The sequence below is a fragment of the Ananas comosus genome, linkage group 14, assembly GCF_001540865.1.
Source record: "Ananas comosus cultivar F153 linkage group 14, ASM154086v1, whole genome shotgun sequence".
In the NCBI taxonomy this organism is placed as follows: domain Eukaryota; kingdom Viridiplantae; phylum Streptophyta; class Magnoliopsida; order Poales; family Bromeliaceae; genus Ananas; species Ananas comosus.
This window is the reverse complement of record NC_033634.1, coordinates 9,554,640-9,581,331: the sequence shown is the minus strand read 5'-3', so window position 1 is coordinate 9,581,331 and position 26,692 is coordinate 9,554,640. Positions and strand designations below refer to the sequence as shown.

The window sequence follows — 26,692 nt, the reverse complement described above, 5'->3', positions numbered from 1 at the left end:
ACTAAATTAAAGAAATAAAATTAATTTAAATTTAAATTTATTTTAATTCAAAAATTAAAAATTATAGTTATAATTCCATGCATTGCATAAGAGCTATATTTATTTTGGTTTTTCCAATTGTCTCTTCATCTTATTTGAGTAGTTTCTTTTCCTCTCTTAAAAACTACATTTACTTTATTTTTTTTCAATGATCCTTTGTCTTCTATTATATTTACTCTTTTTTTTTTTTTTCAGTTGCCCTTCGACTTATGTCCGTAAGTGATGAGATTAGAGAGATGAGAGGGTACAACATTCTACCGCAGAAGTGGTTGAACGTCTACAACTACAAGAACCCCAAGAAAGATGTGCCATAAAGATGAGGTCGCGGTGCATAAGGAGCAGCTCAAGCGTGAGCAATCCCGCCACCACGGTGTCGAGTACCGCCTCGAGTGCCTCCGCCAAGTCTGCAGCCTCGCCATTGTCTCCTCCTCCTTTGCCATTGTCGTCGCTACCGCCACTATGCCGGAAGAGGTGGCACCGCCCTTCGATTCACGGCACATCAACCTTTTCGACGGTGTCCTAGACTTCACATTCTTTGCTGCCCAGGACGAGAGCAAAAGGCCGCTAAGAGATAAGGAAAGGGGCCGATAAGAGCTGCAAGAACCTTAAGAGGCAGACAGAGGAATAACAATACTATTGAGTAAAGAAGCGGTATTGTTTTGCCATCAGTACTAAGTATTATACTTCGAAACGATGTATGTAATATTATGACTTTGTAGATGATTTTATATTGGGATCTTTTAAAGTTACATTTGGTTGCGATGAGATCGAATACTTAAATTTATTCAGTTTTTACTAGATAAATAATAAATCTGATTTTTTATCTTCTTTTAGGGTTGGTAAATAGTAAATTTTTTCTATATACATTTTCTAAAAAAAAATTTTACTGCATCGCGCGAATGCTTACACTAGTACTATTTTATTATATGCCCATGTAACCCATGGGTCTCCATGCATCATCATCCCATCCATCCTGCGCCCAAATTCGGAAAAAGGGCCGGCGCAGCCTGCTGTCGGAACACAGCGCACAGCAGTCAGCAGTCTGCCCTCCCTCCCCTTCCCATTTTGTTGGGCATTCAGACGAAGAAGATTGGTAACGACATGACAGCCTAGCCGGTCTCCTCTCCAAACCATCCCCATTCCCCATTTCCCACTCCCAATCTGCAAACACAAAAACCGAGAAAAATTGGCGCTAGATGGCGAAGACGAAGCCGGGAAAGAAGGATGTCGACTCCTACTCCATCAAGGGCACCAATAAAATCGTAAGAGGTAAAAGATCCATCCGTCTATCCATGTGTTTCACTACTACCTGCAGCATCTTGTTTTTTTTTTTTTCGAGAGTGACGGCGGTCAATAGTCTCTTTTTTTCGGCGGGGGGGCAGTCGGGGAGTGCGTGCTGATGCGGCCGTCGGACACGGAGAAGCCGCCGTACGTGGCGCGGGTGGAGGGGATGGAGGCGGACCACCGCGGGAACGTGAAGGTGCGGGTGCGGTGGTACTACCGGCCCGAGGAGTCCATCGGGGGCCGCCGGCAGTTCCACGGCGCCAAGGAGCTCTTCCTCTCCGACCACTACGACGTGCAGAGCGCCCACACCATCGAGGGCAAGTGCACCGTCCACGCCTTCAAGACCTACACCAAGCTCGACAACGTCGGCGCCGACGACTACTTCTGCCGCTTCGAGTACAAGGCCGCCACCGGCGGCTTCACCCCCGATCGCGTCGCCGTGTATATCCATCACGCACACACACACTCTCTCTCTCTCGCTCTGCTCTTCGTTTATTAGTTCTCTGATTTTCAGCTCATCTCCATCTGCTACTCATGTTTTGAAGGTATTGTAAGTGCGAGATGCCGTATAATCCCGACGATCTCATGGTCCAGTGTGAGGGATGCAAGGACTGGTAAGTTCTTCAAATTGCTGCTTCCCTTTATATTCTTATCTTCGTCTTGGTTTAATTTTTGCGCCATTGTGGAAATTAGGGCATTAGGGCATATTTGGTTCACGGTTTATTACATTCTGATAATTCTTCATATTTTCGATTGAAAATAGTCAAATCTAGGAGTACTGGATTATGATGGGTTGCGTTAGGAGGTGTTCTCATTTCCATGCTTGATGGGAATCATTACTGGTCCATTAGTAAGAATATACTAGTTCTTAACAACATCCCAGTCCAAGTGGCTTGATACATTAGTAATAAACTTGTCATTCCAAATATAAGGTGTGCAACATTTCTGGAATATTATAAATCTTGAACCAAACGGCCCCTTGTTTAGCTTATCAACATAAGAAATAATGATGGTTTCCTAGTAATTTCTTCAATGTTAGGCAATGTACCAATATTGTATCGAATCTGATATTATTTCATCCATGTGGAGTCAAGGCAAACCTTGGAATGATACTGGACATATATCTGCATCTGGAGATTTCTGGAAATTTGGGGAATCTTTTTAGTTCGTTGAGTGTTAGAATTTTGGGTTCACCTGACTATATAGGATTTTGTGTAGGAACGTGTTATCATTCACTCGACATGTTAGTGTTTTTTCTCACTATAATAAGTGTATGGTCGATGCTGTATGGGGATGCTTTACTTCTGTTGATAGGAAAAACTTTGATATTTCTGTAGCAGTCATATATTTCTTGCTACCGTACATTGTTTTGGTCACAAGTTTCTGTTTGCAAAGGATTTTGTCCAATTTTAGGAATATCTTAGATCTATAAAAGTAAGTGTTAAGAAAAAATAGGGATCTATCCCAAAAATGATGTATTTGGAGAGCTGAGGGGCTCTCCGAACTTTTTTAGCTTTTAAGACTGAAGCTAAGAATTCGATTCTTTAGTTTCAAATTTTGCATTCTGCTACCAGCTATCATTTCTTCTTTTCTTTCGTGAATCTAATCTTTTAGCTTCATGAGTAGCTTACTATACAATAATTATGTTCCTGAAACAATCTTCATTTTTCTTCTTAATAAGTCTTCATCTTTCCTCTTCCTGTTTTCTCAGTTATTCAAATTTTGGATATCAATTTGGACAAGGAATAAAATCTGGCTCTAGTATTATAAATTTTAGATCTATAGGATTTGATAAACAATTAATCTGTTTAAAGCTTAATAAGTTTAACTTGAAAATCTTGACCATAATCTATGATCACACAGAGGTGCAGTTATTTGACATCATCTTAACAATCATACAATTTTGTGATTTATGAGGATTTAAGTCCAAGTCCGGTAATCGAATTCTCTAAAGCACGAGATTCAGGGATCAAGATAAATGAGAACATGAAGGAACAAGTAGGATTGACTTTGTTAGGAAAAATTGTACTGAAAATCCGATTATGATTAAATTATCTAACTAATTTAGTGATAAAGAATTAATAAATCAACTCACAAGAAAATCACTACAAAAAATTCTAAAATTGTTGATTAAAAGGAAGCAGACAAATAATTGATCTGGAAGCGTGCGTAGCACTGCCCTAAGGAATATTCCTGTCCTTCTTGCAGATTTAACCAGAAACACCACCCCAAAGTACAACCGGAATTCCATCTCAAACATGATTATGGCGAAGGTTGATGAACTTTCTTTACACTCGGTGATTAGAGAAATCAAGAGAATAGTAAGAAAATTATAAATTAGAATTTAAAAGGGAAATGAACTCTCCATTTTTTTATTTCTCTCTTCTCTACAATATTCATGAGTCACATGAACAATAGTAGAAAAAGATGCATTTATATAGGGAGGTGGGTGTTGGAGTCGAACGTTGACGCAACGTTGACTCCACATCACGTGTGATGTTCGTGCGAAACGTCGCACGAAATGTCCGCTCCAAGATGTGACGTTAATGATTTATTTAGTTATTAATTAAAAATTTAAAAATAAAAGAATAAATAAGTAAACAAATAAATATTCAATAGAAGAAATAAATAATAAATATATAATGAATAAATGAATGGATAAATAAACTCAAATAAAATTTTGAATTTTCTCTAACATGTCTAGCCTACACTATCAGAAGAGCTACTTGTCTAAGGAAGAAGGCAAATTCAAGGGGCCATGTCTACTTTTTGATGATGTATCATGATTCATTTTAGTATTAGAGATGGGGATACACCTGTTGTAATTTGTTAAATTTGAAAGATTTGATTTAAATCTAATAGATAACTAAAAAATTTAAGTTAAAATTCAATTTAAATATAATATATTTAATATGAGAAAGAGGCCCGCGTATCCTTTCTCTCCTATATTCGGAAAAGGGGTAATGTACCCAGCTTTCTCACAAGATGTGGGATCGCCTATTCTACTTTAGTGGAACGTCCTACAACGGTCCTTTGGACTGTCAGCTTATTATAAAAAGGGATTAAAAGGATAAATACAAGAGAACTAACTCAACAGATAGAAAGAGAAAATTCCTTTGTTATTTTTTTTCTCATTCCACTTTTCTCCGCTGGTTCCATTTTTTCGCAGAACAGTTGTCTCTCTCTCTCGTCTCTCTTTCTTGCACTTAGTCTTCGAGGGCAAGTAAGTTCAGACTAGTAAGATCGAGGCAGGTTTGCTTATCTTTGAGTAGGAAGGCGGGCGTTGCACGGGCTTTGCGAAAAAAATCACTAAGTTCGTGACAGTTGGTATCAAAGCTGCTTCGAGTGAGAAACCATGCTGCCATCATTAATGTTACGGCAAACTACCTAGGCAGTCCAAGCGCGGTAAGAGCAAGGAGCCGCAGACCTATGCGAGGGAGTCCGTTTCACTCGAGGACTGCGTGAGCTCGTTGGAGGATGCTGTTTCGAGAGCAGAAGAGCACTACTCCGTCCTGTCCTAGCATGTAGGGATGATGAAGGCGGGGCAGCATGCCATAAAGGACAGCGTCGCAGCTGCCATGGCAACTTTCTACCAACAGCTCGAGCAGTTTCGCAACGACCTCGTCCGTCGCGAGGATGAGTGGAAGGTGCTGGTTGAGGACCTTGTCGAGAACCTTAAGATGCAGGTGGCAATCCTTGAGAGGGCGGTGGTGCGTGGTCCTAAACCACAAAGGGAATATGTGTAATGACCCGACCCGCTAGCAATCATAACTCGTTGGGCCCAAACCATCGAGCCAATATATTTAAGCCTAGTTATTATTACAAGGGTGCGCGTCCTCTTATATTCCCAATCAGAACCCCTTTTCAATCTGATGCTGGACTATTGGGGTATTATAGACTCTCCCCGTTTAGACCTTGACGTTCTCGTTAGGTCCAAAACCGATCACATACATATAGACCAGAATTATCAGGCGTTGTGAGATTACAGAGGTGACACTTGCGGATTCAAGAGGTGGCTCCCACCAAACCCATGGTGTAGCATTTTGTCCTACATAGCACTTAGTCCTCACACTTCCGCTGGTATTCGACTCTAATACCAAATGAAACGACTCGACCTGCTAGCAATAATAATTTGTTGGGCTCAGGCCACTAATCTAAAATACTTAAGCCCAGTTATTAATAATAGGGTGCGCAACCTCTTATATTTCTAATAAGAACCCTTTTCCAATTCAATGTAGGACTATTGGAGTGTTACATTCTTACACCCCCTCCCCGTTTAGTCCCTGACGTTATCATCAAGTTCAAACTCAATCACAGACATATAGACTATAATTACCAGGAGATGTGAAATTCTAGAGGTGGCTCCCATCAAATCCATAGTGTAGCACTTTTTTTCGCATAGCACTTAGTTCTCACACTTCCAGCTGGTGTTCAGCTCTGATACTAAATATAATGAGGTGGCTCCCTCAAATCCATGGTGTAGCACTTTTTCCTGCATAGCACTTAGTTCTCACACTTCCGGTTGGTGTTTAGTTATGATACTAAATGTATTGAGATGGCTACCATCAAATCCATGGTGTAGCACTTTTTCCTGCATAGCACTTAGTTCTCACTTTCGGCTGGTGTTCAGCTCTGATACTAAATGTAATGACCCGACTTGCTAGCAGTAATAACTCGTTGGGCCCAAGCCACTGGCCCAAAATGCTCAAGCCCAGTTATTATTATTAGGATGCGTAGCTTCTTATATTTCCAATCAGAACCCCTTTTCAATCCGATGTGGGACTATTGGAGTGTTACAGTATGCTCCAGAGGTTCGTGTCCTTGAGCCTCAAGAATGCAAGGGCACGCTTGATCAAAAGGCGATCAACATCTTGTGGCATATGGAGCGCTACATCAAGGCGTTGCGGCTGGACGAAGAGGAGGAAAAAGTCTAGGTTGCATTCATGCACCTCACTGACGACGCTATGCTGTGGTGGCGTTGCCAATTGACGAAGGCTGAGAAGGGCCAATGCCAACTGAAGTCGTGGGAGGACTTTGTGTGCGAGCTCACGGTGTAGTTCTACCAAGAGCACTTCAAATATCTTGCGCAAAGGCAACTTCGACGGCTCAAATACACGAGAACATTCAAGGAGTATGTCCAGAAATACTCTAAGTTAATGTTGGTGATCACCAACATAGCCGATGAGGATCAGCTATTCTTTTTCCTAGATGGACTTCAACTAGCCCAGGCAATCTCTAACCGTACCCGCTGATACCCGCCGATTACCCGCAAATTCGTGGCTACGGATACTTGTTTTTCTTACCCAAAAAATTATGGTAAAATGGATGGGTATCCGTTAAGTTGTGAGCATTTTAGACAACCCATGAGTACCCAAGAGTACCCGCATATATTTTTTTAATTAAAAAAATATATAATCTTTATGATATTAACTCTATAATCAAAGAAACTTCATTAATTTTGTATCATAAAAATTTGGGATGAGCAAATATTTCTATATTATATAATTTATCGGCTTTAAGATTTTATATTGTTATCGTATATTGTCATATTTCAAACAACAAGTAGTGTTATGCTTTTAAAAATTATATGTGTGTGTGTGTGGTTTACATTTAAAAAATACTAGTTAAGGAACCCGCGCGATGCGACGGGTAGTATTGAACAATTAAAAATTAAAGAATGAAACTAAACTATATTTCTTTCTGAAAGTATCTAAACCAAATAAGTAAAATAAATAAACCAGTTTAAAATAAAAAAAGATCATTGTAATATTAAAAAAATGCGTAATATTTTTCTATTATCATCAACGTAGAATTTACAAAAAAAAATATAAAAAGATTAATTGGAGTGAAAACACTATCTTTGGTAGAATTGGCGGTAGCATCCTCATCGTTGTCGCTGATGATGAAAGAAAGACCTCATTAACTTTTATCACTACAGATACAACTAATAGTATTTGATTCCTAAATTTTAGGTTAATGAAGGAATCAATAAGCAGTTATCAGAAGCACTTAAAAATAAGACTAATTAAAAGGCATTTGAAAATTGAAATAGATATTTTTTATACTGCAAAAATGTTCGACTACCAAAATAAATATTCTAATATTATATATTAGGAAAAAATTAATTCTCTAGCTCAAGATTAAGATAATAGCGTGCGAATTAGCAAAATATCACTCACATGAACTAAAAAATATTATTTAACTGGAGGAAAAAAATGATATAAAAAAATCTTCCAAAAAAAGAAATTCAAAAGTTGAATTCTCTCATTTCAAGACACCAATTTGTTAATTTAAAAAAATTAAAAAAGAACTATTTACATTATCAATCAAGCACCATGAGGCAATAGTCACAATTTTAAAAGTCTTAATTTATATTTGACTATCATAATTATATAGTTCTTTTTTAATTTTTTTAAATTAACAAATTGGTGTCTTGANAAAATGTTCGACTACCAAAATAAATATTCTAATATTATATATTAGGAAAAAATTAATTCTCTAGCTCAAGATTAAGATAATAGCGTGCGAATTAGGCCATTATCAATCAAGCACCATGAGGCAATAGTCACAATTTTAAAAGTCTTAATTTATATTTGACTATCATAATTATATAGTTAAAGGCCTTATCATAATTCATATTAAAAATAGTAGAAAATATGCATTAGATGCAGCTTGCTAATGGCCTAATATCTTGCATCTCCTCTTATGGAATAAAGCATTTGCCATGATTAAAAAAAAAAATAAGTCAACTTGATAGCTTAAAGCTAGTTGTCCTAATTTGTCTAAATTTTAATTAAAATTTAAATTACATATTTAGATTTAAAATTCAAATTCAAATTTTGAATGCAAATTCAAATAGCAAAATCAAAATAAAAAATTTAAGTTTGAAATCAAAGTTTAGATTCAATTTTAAAAAAGATTAGGGACCAAAATAAAAAAATAGTGGAAAGGTTGGGGCCCAATGTGCAATTAATACTTTAAAAAATTAAAAAATTATATGTGGGCCCTACAACCCTCCTAAATAAGGGGAGGCCTTCATTTGGTTCTCAATTAGTGTATTTATAAATGGGAGCAAAAAAGAAAAGAAAATCTTGCAGGTTATCTGCATAACCACCCGTCCGCCCGTGGGCGGGTATGGATAAAGATGTTGATTACTCAAAATATGGGTAAATTTTACCTATACCTATATGACCCGCGAATACAATGACCCGCTCGCGGATTACCCAATCCGCCTATTTGCCAGGTCTAACTTCAACCATGGATGAACAAGGAGCTCTTGGGGACAAAGCGTCAAGGATCTGAACTTGGTGATAACGTTGGCGGAGAAATTGCCTGAATATGTGCGGACCAAGGGTGATTGTGGTAAGCCACTGAAGGCGAGTGAAACCGAACGTGGGGGAGAGCACAGTGATACATGGGATGCAAAGGGGCGCGACCAATCATCGACGAAGAATCAGACCCTTACAGCCCTGCAGCTTTACGAGAAGGTGAAGTGCAAGAAGGTTGCTTATCATGTGGGCCTCGAGGAGGACCTAAACAGAGGAGAGGCTATAAAGTCTTTGGAGATACTGAAGCAACTAGCACCCAATCGAGGGGTGCGTCGCTCTGTTAAGCACAAAGCCGAGAAAAGCCTGAGAGGACCCATGGAAGCCCGTAGCTCGAGAGTGTGCGCGTGCGTGTTGCGAAGGACAAGAACACTCGACGGTTTGGGATCGATGATAGATTTCTCTGCACAATGAGTTGACAAGTGTTTGTTCTCAGAGGGGCAAGGCACTGGGGGCTGGTGCGGGAGTAAAAGCGGATTGCAGTAGTGGTGCTCGAGGCCGCACGAGTGTGAAGGCACGGTGGACTGCAAGCAGCACTACGCAGACCGGGATTAGCACAGCGCTATGCGCAGTAGGTTGTGGAGAATGTTAGGAACTTGGAAAAATTCTGGCTTATGTCCTTGAACATTTGTGAAACTGAAAGCGGGCAAACAAAGAGACAACGTTCAAGAAGCTTCTGTGGGAGATGAAGCATATTTTAACTCCAGGAATTAAAGCATCAAGAAACGGTCTTGTGTTAACCCAAAGGGCATGGGCGGGTTCACTTTGCATTAACGCAAGTAGTTTTCTTTGTATCCTAGAGGGCTATAAATAGGAGAATGGCTGACGCCAAAGTTGACAAGAGGGAGAGTGTATTTGTTATTTTTGTTTCTAAGTAGAGTACTTAGTTTTTCGCAGATCTTCTATCTTTCTCTCTCTCGTCTCTCTTTCTTGCACTTAGTATTTGAGGGTGAGTATGTCCAGACTAGCAAGATCAAGGCAGGTTTTCCCATCTTCGAGTAGGAAGGCGGGCATCGCACGGGCTTTGCGAGCAAAATCACTAAGTTGGTGAATCTCTGCTATATATCGAGTTCTCTCATTATTTAACTAATCCTCTCCCTTACCTACATTATGTTTTGGTTTAAACAATATTTAAGTTTCTCTCTGTCGGATTTGAATAATAAAGCAGCCTAATTAATTTTGTAAGTAGATGAGCCCATATACTAATTAGGAAAATTAAATTTTTGACGTTTAGATAAATTGGTATTTTTTCATCTACTATTCTGTTGAATATTATCCTAATTGGTTTCAGGAATCTTTAGATAGATAAAAGAAAATTCGAATATTGTCATATCTTTCTTGGTAATATTATTTGTGCTGTTTACATATATTATATAATATTTAAAAACCAAAAAAGGGAAAAAAAGAACTAAATCTCGGCTGTCGTAGATTCCCTCTAATTAGTGTCCGAACCAATGGCAACTTGAGGCCAAGATCCAACTATATTTTGATCTCCTAGGAAACAAATAATAAATAAACAAATTATTTTATTTAATTTTTCTTTATATAAATTTTAAACCAAACGATTAATTTGTAATCTTTTTGCTTGCTGCTTGTCTTGGTTATTAGCATCAATTTTATCTTGTGCTAATTTTTTGTGAACTGCTTTTAAGTTGAAGTTGATGCGGAACCAGACTCAAAAGAGGGTTCAGTCGAGTCATCTTTTATTTATTTGAGTCAATTTTTGCATTAGGGTTGATTGAGTCGTTTAGGTTTCAATTTTTTCTAATTTTCGGAATTATTTTGTTTGTTAATTTATTTTCTTTTTAAAGATTTTTTGGATTTATCATGTGGAGTAGATCTCTAAATTAGGTCTTTTTAGATATTTTCGAATTAGTAAGAGATCCCTAAAATCGTGGATTTGTTTTAGATTACGATTATATTTTGAATGTATAAATATAGCCTATGCTGGTAATTTAGAGAAGAGTTATGATGAATTAGTTTGGTGTTTATGATTTGACTGCGGCCGTGGTATTTTCTCCCCCCTTGCCGTGTATGCTGGTAATCTTCTTCTTTCTAAAAGATTCTATCTTCTCTTCCTCATCTTTTCTCCTTTCTTCTATTTTTCTCTTATGCTTCTTGTAAATTTGATTCTCTATTATTGGCTATTTCTTCGATAGTCTTTTAATTTTCTTTTAAAGAAAGTACAAAATAAAAAAAATTGTCGGAACCTTCTTGCTAAAGCCATACTACTTTTTATATTTTTCCTTTTTTAATTTCAAAAATTGATTTAAATTCATTAATTTTTTATAAATTAAAAAAAATATGAAAATTAATCTAAAATTCCTAGAAAATTCTAAATTTGGTTTTAAATTGATTTTGGGCTCATCACTTGCAAGGTAGATTAGAGTTTTTTTCCTAATTTGTCCTGCATCAGTTTTGGTATCAGAGCAAAAGTTTATCAAGAAACTAATTTTCAAAACGCTGCAAATGTAGACCTTAGTTCAATGTTTGAAGAATTTAGCTTTCTATCATAGTTGTTTTGATAAAGTTAGAAGCTGATTTGCAATCTCTTCAAGCCGCAAATAACCAACAATTTGCGAAATCAAACAACTCCTTGAAAACCTAATTCATTCTGAACCTCACTACCCACTACTTCTCGCTAACATCCTTGTCACACCGTTGCCTCCTGTTATATCTCAATCTGTTACCCTTCTGCAAAACATAAATTCTATTGCTTTTACTTCTTCTTTTCAAACTACTATGAGATTTGATGGTGTTCCTTGTCGAGTACAAATTAATCATCAGTTTTCTCATGACCTTATTTCAAAAAAATTCATAGAGAAATTAGACCTTATTCCATGCCATTGTTTTTCTCCTTATCTTGTGTCTTATGATGGCAATGTTAACAAATCCAAATATATTAAATTCGGGATACATACAATGCAAGATGAATACCAAGAGGAAATTGTATTCATCATGGTTAATATTGAGGGATGTGAGATAATACTTGGACGACCATGCCATCCGCCGCGGGGTTTGCGCCCGCGCGTTCAGCGATGACGTCGTTGGTGACGTGCGCTCGCTCCTGCGTCGCTACCGCCCTTCCTACCCTTTTCACTGGGGTGGAGAAGGATAAGGATGAGGGAAAAGAGGATGAGAAAGAAGAAGAAAAAGAGAAATGGTGTAAATTTCACTTAAAGAGTGCAACTTTGTCCTAAAGAGTGTAAATCTGATCTCAAAGAGTGTAATTTCTGTCTTAAAGAGTGCAACTTTCATTTAAAACAGTGCAAATTTTTTTTTAAATAGTGTAATTTTATCTTCATCTTCCTTATATAATGTTTGGTCTTTATTTTTTTCTTCTTCCTTTTTCTATAATTTTTTTTGGTCATGCCTCTCCGCTAACGGCCACGGCGTTGGCGACGCCGCAACTAAGGACCCCCCGCTCCGAGGCTGTGGCGCCACAGCGACCTCCGCGGCGTTGGCGTCGGCGGAGAAGCGTCGTCGTCGGAGGCGGCGGAGGAGGCAGAGGAAGAGGCAGAGGGAGAGGAAGAGAATGGCAGGGAAGGGCGAGAGAGGCGTCGTCGTCGGAGACGGTGGAGGAGGGTCGAAGAAGGAGAAAAAAAGAGTCATGGCACGGCCTCGGCGGGGTCGGAGGTGAGAAAGGCGATGCGCGGGCGAGGGCGAGGGCGAGGGCGAGGGCATGAGGGTGAGAGGCGAGGTGGGCCATTTCCGCCGCTGCCTCTGCTGCCTTCTTCGGAGAGAGAAAAAAAATGAACGAGAGAAAAAAAAGAGGAGAGAGAAAAAATAATAAGGGTATTTTGGTCAGTTTGCTGAAAATTTAGATCGAATCTGCAAAATCAAAAAAGGCGGTCCAGTTTTGCAAAAGCTCAAAATTTGTGGATTTTTTATGCAAATTGGCCAAGAAATTAAGATCAAATAATACTGTAGAAAAATATAAAGTTACATTAGTAGCCAAGGGATTTACCCAGAATTCTGGAGTTGATATTTTGACGTTTATGCTACAGTAGCTAGAACTACAACAATTGGAACACTATTAGCTCTAGCATCAATTCATAAATTAATTATACATCAAATAAATGTTAAAACCGCAATTTTAAATAGAGAATTAGTAGAAGAAATCTATTTGGAGCAACTAGAAGGATTTATAATGCCCGACCAAGAAAATAAAGTATGCAAATTAAGCCGATCTTTATATGGCCTTAAGCAAGCTCCTAAACAATGGCATGAAAAATTTGATAATTTTATAATTTCGAATGGATTTGAAACTAATATGTCTATTGAATGTGTTCATAGTAAAAGAATAGGTGATCAAGTTGTAATAATTAGGGCTGGCAAATGAGCGAGCCAGCTCGTGTTCGACTCGTGTTCGGCTCGATATTTGGCTCGCTCAAGCTCGGCTCGAATTAATTTCAAGCAAGCTTGAGCCTAAATTTAGGCTCGAAATTAATTTCAAGTCGAGCTTGAGTATTAATCGGCTCGCTCGAATTAAGCTGGAAAAGCTCGAAATATATATACATATATATATAGTCTACTATACTATTAATAGTACCAACCACTTGCTATTAGGTTTTCGACCTTTGGATGAAGGAATGTGCGGTTAAAATGACAGTGATCCTCTAGGGTTGAGTGGGTGGTTAGTTGAATAATATGATCTAACGGCATAAAATTCGATAGTACCAAGCATTTAGTACTATCGATAATATAGTAGTCGGACTCTCTCTCTCTCTCTCTATATATATATATAGTCCGGCTACTATACTATCTATACTATCTATAGTACTAAGCGCTTTGTACTATTGAGTTTTTTGCCGTTAGATCTGCTTATATATATCTATATAGAGTTCGGCTATTATACTATCGATAGTACCAAGCATTTGGTGCTATCGAGTTTTCTGCTGTTAGATCTATCCCTTTAGCCATTTTCATCCGTTAAATCATACTATTCAACGAACCATTCACTCAATCTTAGAGGACCACTATCATTCTAATCGCACATCCAACGGCTGAAAATTTATAAGTATAAAGGGGTTTATACTCATAAAAGTATATATAGTAACCAAACTCTCTATATATATAATTATATATAATATATATTTTAATTATATAAAATAATATATATTATGTATTTTAATTATATGTATATAGAATTTAGATTATTGGGCCCACAAAACCAAACCAGCAAAATCCTACTCTAATTACCCTCTTTCTCTCTTTTTCCCTTCCTCGCAGAGTCGCTTTTCCTAATTATTTTAGTATTGTAATATTGTATTTCATGCATTTATTTTATATGTTAAACTATTAGATATTTTTTATATCAAATTTTAGATAATATTTTATAAAAATTAAAGTATAGATTGCATGATGTTAAGAATTTCAAGCAGCTCGTTTAGGGCTCGAGCTCGCTTGACTCGAAGTTAGGCTCGCTCGAGCTCGGCTCGAATTAATTTCAAGCCAAGCTTGAGCCTAAATTTAGGCTCGAAATTAATTTCAAGCCTAGCTTGAGCTGAGGTAAGCTCGCTCGAGCTCGGCTCGTTTCCACCCCTAGTAATAATGTGCTTGTATGTAGACGATATATTAATATTTGGAACTAACATGTATGTGATCCAATATGTAGATGATATATTAATATTTTTAACTTAACCACTGCTGTATTAGGTGAAACCCACCATTTGAAGCTAGTGCCATGTGAGCGTCTCCATTTAGAGACTGACTTGGGGTTGTCAGAATTGCCTTCACTGGGGTGTGTATGCAATTTGCACCCCTAGATGTAGGTTAGGTTAGGCACAGTTAGTTGATTCATATTTTGATTCATCTTATTTACTTCTCTCTATTTGAGTCTGCGGAGTAATGGCGAGTTTAGGTTAATGGGCTGGAATCAACAAAGAAAGTCTCCCAATGTTTGAACTTCTCACAGCTTAACCGAATTCAGTAAATTGTGAGTTTTGATTAGGCTTTTCTTCTCCAAATGACCAACTTTGGGGAATAGCAACTTGACATCCAAGAGAGCATTCCAAAGATTCGTGTGACTTTGGAAGAGCTTAATATGTAAGTCTGTTTAATATTGATCTACATGTCCAGTGGAAGTTATAAGTGGACTTCTTTACATATCTTGGACCAACATTTCTTGATATATGCAGTCTCTTTCTCTCTCTGTTTTTTGGATTGCTGAGGTAAAGCCTGGTTTCTTCTTCTTAATTCTTCTCTCCTTGTTATCTATCTGTTAGTCCATATTTCTTCGTATACGTGGTACCTCTTCATCTTCTGTCTTCATTCTTCACTCTGTTCCGTGGCCGCTCCACAACCGACCCTCAGGGCCCTCAACACCATTGTGCGTGCTGCTGAGTTTTGCAGAAAACTCCTTTAACTCTTGAAATTCGCAATATAGTCCTAGGTTTTGATTCGTTATGACAGTTTAAAGTCTATTTCAATTTTTAGACTGTCAAATTTTGTTGGAATTATGTAACTGAAACCATGTTGTTAAACATCTACCATCACACAGCAAGTAATTAATCTGCAACTCGTCACTTCAGTCCCCAGAAATTAGTGCAAATGTCAATCTGGGCAGATCATGGTTGTAAAACATAGTAGAGACTTAGCAAGCTAAGCTAATCAATATTTCAGCACACATACTGTCCACTGGTTCTGTTGCAGGTGAAGTATACCGGTTTTATGAAAACATTCAGGCATTTTTTTTTCTATTTTTTACTATTTATTGCAGCACTGCATTTTGGAAATGCTACATGCATGAATCTGCTTGTTTTGCTTATTTCCTGGATGCTTGGAATAACTTATGGTTGTCTTTTGGTTGATCTTTTATGCTTCTGGCTTGCACCATCGTGCCATATGTTTAAATTTGCTGATTGTCTCCCTCAAACTAGCTTGCTTTTACGTTGCCCCTATTATCGTTGATTTAAGATAGTGTATAAGCTTTTCATTGTGTTCTGATCTTTTTATGCGTCTCTATAGAATTCATGTTTTCTAATGGTCCCTAGCAGCTTTATGATATCATAATTCTTCTACACCATGATTACAGGTTTCATCCTTCTTGCATGGGCATGACTATTGAACAAGCAAAAATGTTAGAGCACTTTCTCTGTTCAGATTGTTCCTCTGATGATGATCCAAAGAGAGCAAATTCTTTCCCCGTCTCACCACTTTCCGAGCCTAAGGTGAGAATATAATGTAGATATGAATATGAATACGATATAACATTGTACACTCGTTGTCATGTGCATCTTCAGAATGCCTGCTCATTTAGTATGCTTAAAATATCTAATTAAATGTCACCACATTTGATTTTGTTGTTCAATATTTTCTGTCTCTATGATGCCTATTTTGCAAGTAAACTAATCCACTTATTTCCTACATAGCGACCGCTGGTCACTCTTCGTTTGAGCAGCTTGGGCCATATTGTTTTTTGAAAATCTCCAAAATGCCCCTCCCTCCCTCCTGCTCGCTTGTCTTCCATCTGTTCCTCCCTATTCGTCCTCCCTCTTCCATTCTCTCTCCAATCTCACGGAGTCCTTGCTCATGAATATTTTCACTCTGGTTCTTTTCTTATAGGAGCTGTTGGATAGCTTCTCAGTTTTTTTGTAATGAATTAATCTATTTATGTAATAATGCTCTAACTACTGGTATTTGGAGGGCGTGCTGTGATAGACCGAAGCAGATGCCCACTTTTTTGGTGTAATAGTAATGGGAATTCATGATCGAAGTGAAATAATATCATAAACAATAAGGAAAATATTAGAAGAAGAGTAAAAGGTTAGGAAAATTTAAAAAAAACGAAGTGTTTTAACTACAATAGTTCATTTTGCTGTTTTGACCTGTTATGCTATTTGGTCTATTATTTGTTGAAAACTGCCATAAAGCCCGTTTCCCGGTTGAGCAAGGTTAGAAACCGTACACCTATAACCCCATGCATGGAAAACATTCTTTTTTAAGTAAATTGCGCTTTACCCATCTTTAGGTTCCACATCATTTTTATCATTGAGTGCCTAATCTACTAATAAAAGAGTATATAAATAAGAGAAAGACAATGAATGTTGGTTTCCTTTTATATTGATTATGTAAAGTAATTCCCAAAGATTACAAAATTTGGTTCCTAGAAAGTTCAAATACCTGAGATCATTTTTAATGGTGTTGATTGTTGATTAAGATGCCTTAGTTAGGATTTGGTTAGATTTGTAGTAGAATCCTAGTTAGATTAGGAAATATATTTAAATCTGTTGAAGTTAAATTGATTAGGATTTAAATATTAATTATAGTAGAAATCTAATTGAACTAGAATTGGAGTATGTTATAGGTGAACATATATATGCATGTGAGAGAACACTTGTGCATTGGTGGTGGTACGGCTTAGCCACACCTACATGGCATGGCTAAGATATTCATGATTCTAGATGCACCTAGTGCATGGGTGCAATAGGATGTGTGGTTTTTGTGGCCGTGGGATATTGGTATATCTTGTGCATAGGTGCATAGGATGAGAGAGAAGTCTTCTGGATTTATAAATAACGAGAGAAGGTTGAGAGAGATTCAGAAAAAGGGCTTGGTTAAAGCTTTTTTGTGTAGAAGAGGAGTCAGGTGTCATTTTTCTTTTGGGTAGTGAATCTTATTTCACTCGATATTTTTTGGTTGGTTTTCTCTCTTTTATGGTTATAACATCTTTTGCCGAGGAGATGGATTTATAAGTAAAAACTTGATTTGATGCTTGCGTTGCGGAATCCCAACAATCTGTACCGGCGTGAGTACCGGGTCACAGTAGGTGGTACCAAACTGAGTTGCAGATTCTCAAAATTTGATATCAGAGCGAGTACCAAATTTCTAACAATTGGTATTAGAGCTCAAGGTTTTTCGATCCGTGGGAGAGATCAACATAAGAGCATAGGGTCACCAATCTCGGGAGAGATCAACATGAAAGCACTAGATTACGGATCATTGCAGAAGATTGATGTTAGAGCATAGTGTTACATATCGTTCGGAGCGATTGATGTTAAAGCACAATATGATCTCGTTGGGCACATTGGACTTGAAGGGATACCAGTTTTTGCCTTCAAGCGAAGCTATGAGGGTCCGAAATTGAGATTGGTTACGCGAGGCGAACAAGTGAGGAAACTTACACATTTTGAACAGGAGCACAGTTAGAACGGGAGCAAAAACAGTTTGAGTTGCAAAAGATCGCGGAGGTGCAGTCTGTCAAGACTTAGAAATTTTCTCCAAGATTTCCCTTTGCAAACCTCTCAAACTCCAAAGGGGATATCTGTCGGAGGTTTTGCCTAATTTTCTAGAAGCATCTTTGCGGATCTCGAGATTGATGGGGCGAGTGCCGAAGAGTCAAGAGCCTCTTAGAGTTTCTAGGTTTCTAGAAGGTGTATTTATTAGAACTCTTGGGAGCTCGTAGCCTCTTTTGCCTTGTAGCTTTGCGGCGCCTTTTCATTTGCTTTATGGGCGGCGAGTGGCCTTTAAATAGATATGGCCTCCACCCCGTCAACTTAGAATCTTCATTTTGTAATCCTCTACTTCAAAGTAATAGAAGAGTTTTCTTCAACTCTCGCTCTCTCTTGTATTTAGTCTAGGACGAGTAGGTCCTAACTTAGCAAGTAGAGAGGTAGGCTTTCTCACTTCGCTAAGGAAGGCGAGTACTGCACGGGCTAGACAAGCGAAAGCGATTTCGTTTAAGTCCGTGGTAAGTCGCTTAAGATGGAGCTGTGGATGCTTGACATCAAACGAAGGAGACAAGCTCAAGTTGGAGCTTGCGTGGTGAGCTCTACGTAGCAGTTAAAGACTACAAATCAAACCAAGGTGGAGAGTGTTAGGAGTTGCTTAGATTTGTAGTAGATTTTGGATGCACCTAGTGCATGGGTGCAAGAGGACGTTTGCGGCTTTCGTGGCCGTGAGTCATTGGTATGCTTTGTGTATAGGCGCATAGAATAAGAGAGAAGTCTTCTGGATTTGAGAAGACGAAAGAAGGGTGAGAGAGATTCAGAAAGAGGGCTCGGTTTAAGCTTCTCTGTGTAGTAGAGGAGTCGTGTAATTCTTCTTTTGGTTAATGAATTTTATTTCGTCCGTATTTCCTAGTTGTTTTTCTTTCGTTTGTGGTTGTATCAGCTCTTACCGAGGAGACAGGCTTATGGTAAAAAAATCTGATTTGATGCTTCTGTGCAGAATCCCAACAACCGGTACCAGAGCGAGTACCAGGTCAACAATAGTCAGTCCCTTTCAAACTATAGATATTTAGTCGCACAAATTAGAAGATTAGCCATTCATCATATATGTCTGTTTTCTAATACATTCAAATTGTATTAGATTCTAATATATAAATAGTAATAAGAGAAAATATGCTAATACTTTAAAAGGAGCGAAAAAAATCACTCTTTAGTCCTTATTGATTAGTGCTAGGTTGGCAAATTAGACTAAAGAAGGTAAAAGCTAAGCCATAAAAGGCTGAACCATAGCTTAATATTGTGTGGAGTTAGAATTAGCAAGAGAGCACCTTCCACCAACCAAGAACAAAAAGATAAAAAAAATGATGAATTGAAGAGAGATTGCCATGTCCCTCACTTTTTTTCCTTATTTCCAACGGGCTAGGATTTGGGCTTTACAAAAAATTTGGAGTTTTGATCATTTTAGGCCAAAAAAGGATCCAGCCGTATCCCCCTGTATCCCCTACCCGTATCCGAGCAGTATCCGATATTTTTTACTTTTAAAAATGTCGGGTACTTCAGTCCCGTGTCGGACATGTATGGAGTATGTAGCATAGTTAGTTAATTCGCGAATTATTCGCGAATTATTCGCGAATTTTTGAAAATCTGAATTAAACGGCCATTTTCGAATTTTTGGGAAAAATTCAGAAAAAAAGGGGATTTTTTGACTAAAAATACGTATTCGCGTATTATACGGCGAGCCGAATTATTCGGTCCAAAAAAACGGATCAAGCCCGCAGGCCCGCACTGCCCGCGCCTGCCTGCGCGCCTGCCCGCGCCGCCCGCACCTGCCTGCGCTCCCGCATGGGCTCTTGGGCCGGCTGGCCCAAAATAGTAAAATACACAAAGAAAAAATAAAAAAATCTTTCCAAACACCTCGCCTAAGACCAAAAAAAAAAAAAAAATTTCTTTTCGAATTTTTACTTAATAAGCTTAATTTTGTAGCTATTTATTCTTATATTTTTAAAAGATATGAATATTTATGCTAATAGCATAAATCTTGAGAGAAAAAAATTTAATTTAATAGCCGAATTTTTTATCCCGAATTTTTAATTAGTAAATGTATAATATCCGTATAAATCACGTATCCGAATAATTGATGAATCCGTTTTTTAGCCGTATTTTTCAACGAATTTAAAAATTAGAAGACGAATTCTATCCGAATTATATCCGTACCGAATTTTTGCCGAATCCGAATTAACTAACTATGGTATGTAGCAGTATCCGATGTGTGTCCGATATGGGAACGACGTGAAATTTCATAGCTAAAAAGTGGTTTAGATGCTTGTTTTTTTTATTATTTCTGCTGCTATTCTTTATTTCTTCTTCTTAGTGCTTCTACTCTCCTGCACCAATTGATCCCTTACTTCTTCTGCTCTTCTGTTTAACACTTTTCTTTACTACCTGCTTCAAGGACATGATTGTCTATCCTAGGATCTGAATCTCTATCATAGGATCTGAATCTCAAAATGATAACAATGGTTACAGATATACAACTTTGAAGTGAGTCAAGTGACAAAGCACATACATTGTTGAATGATCAAAAATAAAAACCCTCTTACAAAGAAAAGAAAAAAAGAAAAAATCCTCTCATGTCTAATAGGTCATGCACCTTCTAAGGTCATATCCATAGCCATGTCCAGATGGACCTATATTCTAGCACTAAATTGCATTTAGTTCAGTAATATATCATATATTCTCTTCATATTATGAGGAGAGCAAATTCTTCTTGAGTTGTGTAAAATCTTAGACGACAAATTGCTTTGTAAAATCATGAAACTATTGGCTGAGTTATCCTCACAGTACTCGATAGGTAAATTTTTATGGGTTCAAGGTTTAGTGCCGCCCCCTACCTCCCCCCACCTCCCCCACCCCCACCCAAAAAATAAAAGGAAAAGAGCTTTTCTAGTTGGTTGTTTTTTTTTAAAAAAAAAATAGTGGGTCCATTAGTATTAGCTGTCAATTGTTCTAGTTTTATTTGCTTAAAAGTGATTAAAACCATTTGATTTGATACAATCCCCAATTTGCTTGATAAAAATCACCAATATGCAGAAAATCAAAATTGAGGGGGTGTCAATCCAAAAAATTAAAGTTGAGAAGGTTGTTTCAGAATAGCCAAATAGGTAAGGGGGTCTTCATATATTTTTACTGCCTTAATGATATTGGCTAGTCATACATAGCAACATGTGGACGTGAAGCTCCAAAAAGTAGCAATGATTAGTGTACAACTGAACAAATCACAGTAATCTACGATAGCACTTATCTTTTTCATCTGTTCAACATACGTAGATCTGAATATATCTATAAAGATATGTTGGTGCCAATAAATTGGCGCCACGTGGTAAAACGGTGCACAGTACAGCCAGAAACTCCAGGGCTAGACATTTGGTGCACCGGGAGCAAAGAACAAATGGTAACCAACCGCAAGCGGTTTGAGCGGTTGAGATCGGCTTATAGTGGCCCACGAAATTAGGGAAGTGGCCGATCGTGTAAATAACTGAATAACAATGCGCGGAGCATAAATAGGCGGGTAACGCCTGGAAGAGGGATCTTTTTCCCTAGGAACAGAAGACCACTTTTCAATTCTATGCATTTTCTTCGCTTTTCTTAGGAGTAGTCTACCTGTAATCATTTCTTTCTGCATTTATCGCTTTTATTAGGAGTAGTTTTAAGGTAGATTTTATGTAAGCTGTATCGGCATTCTTTTGTACTTGTTCCGAATTTTAAGATAATATATATAAAAGGGCATTCGGCTCATTAGCCGACCCAAAGACATTGTGCAATTCTTGATTCGGTTCATTCAGCCGAAGTAATTCTACAGTAGGAGGTTTCGAACTTGGCTGATCCGATCCCTCATCAGCCGAATCGCTTGATTTGTTGAATGGCGCAAACTTCGAGGGTCATCACGTGTAGCCGTATCAAATCCCTGCACGCTTCTCTAGAAAAATCTTTGACCGGGTCAAGGGGTACAGAATTCGGCTCGTAGCAAGATAATCAACAATTTGTTTGCGAGGAATGAAATAAAGGATTATAAACTAGCGCCGAATGCTTGACATAACTGAGGAAGATCAATGTTTAATTGTAGTTGCCAAACTTGATCAAGAAAACAAAACTTACAGATCTGTCTCAACATGCATAGTCAAGTGCCATAGAGGTTACAATTGGAAGGTCACAGAAGAGAGACTTTAATATAACAATGCAATCATTAAATGATATATGCCATGAAAATTTATAATTTAGTGATCTAGTCAATGAGACGTATGCATATGTTCAACGGCTAAACTTTAAAGCATGCTAATTGTGCCTAGCATCCTTAGACCAATTTATACTTTGATAAATTAGTTAAATGGCTCAGATTCAAAAGTTCAGGTTCATATTGAGGTTACAACTTACAAATTTCAGCACATGAGATTTAGACAGAAAAGTAGTGAGATATAGGGGCAATTTATATTTCCATGAATCATTCCACTTTGTTGTCCTAATTGAGTTTAGAAATCAGGATTAGGACAATGAAATTGTTCATTGCTTTCATACTTTTAGATGACTATCTACTACTGGAACCAACTTGCATCAAAATAGTATAGTAAAATGTGTATAATACCTTGGATTTGGAATATTAGATCCATACATCAATCAGGCGCTTGTGTTGCCATTTATAAGAAAACTCTCTATCAAAAAGTAAAAAAAAGGATCTTAGCATCTGATTCTACAAGCTTGTTGCCATGTGTCCTTTCTTGGTTTTCAGCAACCAGTCTGTCTCATGCATTTTGATATTCCTCTTTGGCATATTCATGTTTTTTTTAATTCTCTGATTTCACACTGGATAAAGCCATAGCCAACTTTTGATAGCTTTGATGGATCCTCTTTATGAAGCTGTTAAGCGAAATAGAATCATATCAGTTACACTTGTAATTTCACCATTCATTAAGCTGGATGAGTGAGTCGAACATTCTCTGATTGTATCTCATGTTGAGTCGTATTTTTGGTATTATTTACCTGATTAATGCAGGTCAGTTAATCATCTTCGTGTACTTTCTTATGACATGGTTTGTGAAAATACTTTCCTAAGAAGCAGCTATGTCAGTGATCAAGTTCAATTAGTTTGCCGCTCGAATAATATTAGGTGTTAAAATCCCCATGAAATTCATCTTTTTTAGTTGCATGATGGAGTTGGTTGCTATTGAAGTAGTTTAATGGATTGAATACGGTGGTTTGGTTCCTCATCTTGTTTTTGGCAATTCTTTCGCAGGAGTCCAAACGGCGGAAGAGGTAATAATTAAGATGGAAGTGAGAAAGAAGAGGCTCTTGAGCATTTTTATGTGAGGTTGCTCATCGATTGTTGTTTGTGATGCAGAATTGTACAGCCGCAGAGATCGGACTGCTTGCACAAACCGATTTCTTTTTCTCAACTTAGTTCTACTCGGTAACATGTGACTCTCGGAAACCTATGTTGTGTGTACAATATGTATCTCTTGTTACATCTTTTTTTAACAGGCACTTTCTGTAGGAAGCACCTCAAGCATTTTCCAATGTTGTACCAATGTGTTATGTTGGAACTCTTACAAGTTTAGGGCTAAAGTTTACACATTGGTCGCAAAACTTTAATTGAAATTTCATTTAGGTAACCTAACTTCAATTTACTTTAATCGTGCCTTTGAACTTCTATTTCTGGCAATAGAATATATAAATCGACGATTCATGCTGTTAAATTTGATCTAAACTAGTTAGACTCTTGGTTTCGCATTAGACGATTTTACAGCATCATTTGCTTAGTATTCGGGTAGTGTCAAAATTAACAATTTTCAGTATCTAAAGAAACTGAATTGAGACCATTTGATCATTATACGAATGATATTTAAGAATCGTAAAATTCAATTTATAGAAAGTTTAAATAGCTAAAATTATGTTTAATTGTGCCAATCATCGATTCGAATTTCTCCCTCGCTAGAAATGATGCGGAAATAAACTCCTAGAAGTGTTCTAGCCTTGCTTTTTGTATTTGTTAGAATTTTTCTCTACGATTCCTTTGTTTTCAATCATATTTATTGGAAAAGCCTACCTGTACACCCCTGTTTGGGGTGTACATCCTACAACTTTAGAATCGGTGGTTGAGATTAAACGGGAATTAAGTGAGTGTATTATTTCGGTTCCACGCATTCCTCTGCTCTCTCCAAAGCTCTCTCTCTTGTGCTCTCTGAGCCTCGCGCTCTTTGAGCTCTCTCTCTCTCGCTCTCGCCTCTCCATAGATAGGAGCATTCTCTCACTCTCGCCTCTCTCCATCGGGCAGGAGCTTGTTTCTCACGCCGCCGTTGTTTCGTTCCACATATTCCTTTGTTGCTTCCTCCCAAGTTCTCTCTCACATTTTGCAGGAATTCTTGCTCCAATCTTCTCAGAGCTGTCTATCACTCTTGCCTCTCTCTATTAGTAGGAGCTCGCTTCTCGTTGCTTGTAGGATGCTCTGCTTCGCCCTCCTGTCCGTCGTAGGACCTGCCACTCGTTCATTGGGGGCGATTTTTTGATCTCTCGGCCACAACCTTCTACACTCTTCTAATTACTGTGATCTTATTCTTTCATTTTTTTTATTTAATATAAAATTTTACATTTTTAGGGTTTAAGTACCATCTTCACATTCGTCTTTGCCATACCGCTGTCTTTATCACCGAGGAGTATCATATTTAGTTAATATAAGAAAACTATTCAGATTCAATTCTGTTGATATATGTTACTTTTGGTTGCATTATATAAATTCGGGGTTTAAGGTTAGGGTTTAGGATTTAGGGTTTAAAAGTTGCTACTTGCATACCACAATCATACACGCACAAATTTGCAACGAATATATGTTCACATTCAAATGAAGGAAAATTAAAACCTCATAAGACTGCTCTACTATGTCCTAATAGTGTAAATTTGTAACGAATACATGTTCACAACCTCATAAGACTATTGTATTATGCTCTAGAAGTGTAAATTTACAACAACATATTTACATTCAAATGAACAAAAACTAAAACCTCATAAAACTGCTCTATTATGCACTAAGAGTGTAAATTTGTAACGAATACACGTTCATATTCAAATGAACAAATATTAAAACCTAATAAGACTGTCCTATTATGCTCTAAGAGTGTAAATTTGTAATAAATATGTATTCATATTCAAACGATCAAATATTTAATCATATGCATGATTTATAAACTATATATGTGTGTGTGTAAAATTGTACTATACTAGCAGCAATTTCTAAATCCTAACCCTAAAGTATGAATTCTACGAATACAAACCAAATAATTATTCATAGGAGTGTACAAGTAGTATGTTCCGTTTCAACCAGTGTGGCAAAGTAACTCCTAAAAATCTCATAGTACCATTCTACTAATTTGTAAGAGTGTATATTTGCAATAAATACGTGTTTTTTATTCAAATGAATAAAACTTAATCATGTGCATCAGCTATAAATCTTACGTGTGTGTATATGACTGTGGTATATAAGTGAAAATTTCTAAACCCTAATCCTAAATTTTGAATTATATAGATACAAACAAAATAATATGTATCAGTAAATTTGTATAGTACTGTCCTACCAATCCTTAGGAGTGTATATTTGTAATGAATACATGTTTCATATTCAAACAAATAAAATTTAAAACCCCACAGCACTGTTCTATTATGTCGTAATAATGTATATTTCTAATATAATGAATACATATTTCTTATCCTAAACCGAACAAAATTTAATCAAATGCATGATGTATAAACAGTGTGTGTCACGCCCTGGATTACACGTTCCCCGGGCCCGCCGACAAATCCACCATACACAAAGGAATTTTTCCTGTATACGAAGCGTAGCTGTACCTGTAACAAATACAATACTACAACCAGTAGCATAGAGCTGTTCGGATAAAATTGGTATAAATAGGAACAAGTTCCATATACATACATACATCCAGGTATAAAAAAAGCTCGCTCAGCGAGATACAACCAGTATGTATAAGAAACTCAAAAACTAACACTACCTGCAGCTGGTAACCTCTCGAACAGCAGCAACTGGGAAGGGCTCTAACTGGCAACGCCCGTGCCACGATTAGTCTCCAAGGAAGCAGCAGCCGGAACAGCAGGCTCTGCAAAAATAGGGTAACAACTGGGCGTGAGAACTACTGTAAAAACAAGTAGTCCTTAGTGGATACCGCCCTCAACATCGTCGGTCCACCCACCAAGTGTACAGAAGGGAGCAAAGATAGTAGAAAAATATTAGAAGGAAATCTACAGCTACAAATCATTACACTATCATGCTCTACACTAAACAACTGTAGGAAATGTCAATCCTGACCCAATCCAACTAGGACTGTAAGCCTACCCGTCCCTGGGACTGTGAACACACCCGTCCCGCCCGGTTGCGACTATACAGCTACCTCCACACTAAGCGGTCCGTGGAGAGCAAGTCCAACCTGCACGAACGACACCAACGCGAAAGTACAACGCTCGTCTCCGGAGTGGCACTCGTGGGAGCTACCCAACCGAGTATGCAGCGTATTTCTGTCGAGTTCAAACAGGCTCTCACAAGCCAAAGTCAAGTAAATCAGGTCCAACTGGTCTAACAACCAACAGGTCACGTGCCCTTGGCACAATCTGACGCCAAAATGGCGTTATGGGTCCACCGTGAACCCCGACGGCACCCAATAGTCCGGAACAGTCTGAAAGCTACTGTAAAAATACACTCGGCATTTCAGCACGAGCGTAACTGAAATCTAAACTACCTCGAGTATCCACCACGCCGATACTGCGGCGATACAAAATAACAACGGCTCCTAGAGCTAAATCCGGTAGTTTAAGCATGTG

At 37.7% G+C, this 26,692-nt stretch overlaps 1 protein-coding gene across 1 annotated transcript; it reads left to right on the top strand.

The window, feature by feature from the left end:
- On the top strand, positions 1,009-23,496 carry LOC109719869 (chromatin remodeling protein EBS-like). The gene is made up of 6 exons (XM_020246700.1): positions 1,009-1,308; positions 1,422-1,764; positions 1,869-1,937; positions 15,685-15,820; positions 23,106-23,125; positions 23,211-23,496. Exons 1-6 carry the CDS (start codon positions 1,236-1,238, stop codon positions 23,281-23,283), a joined length of 714 nt encoding a protein of 237 aa, XP_020102289.1. The 5' UTR covers positions 1,009-1,235; the 3' UTR covers positions 23,284-23,496.

What these genes read in the sequence shown, in the direction of transcription:
- LOC109719869 (XM_020246700.1), top strand. Translation starts at nt 1,236, where the DNA reads ATGGCGAAGACGAAGCCGGGAAAGAAGGATGTCGACTCCTACTCCATC. An exon ending in CACCAATAAAATCGTAAGAG is followed by an intron (nt 1,309 to 1,421) that starts GTAAAAGATCCA and finishes GCGGGGGGGCAG; the next exon opens with TCGGGGAGTGCGTGCTGATG. An exon ending in CACCACTTTCCGAGCCTAAG is followed by an intron (nt 15,821 to 23,105) that starts GTGAGAATATAA and finishes ATTCTTTCGCAG; the next exon opens with GAGTCCAAACGGCGGAAGAG.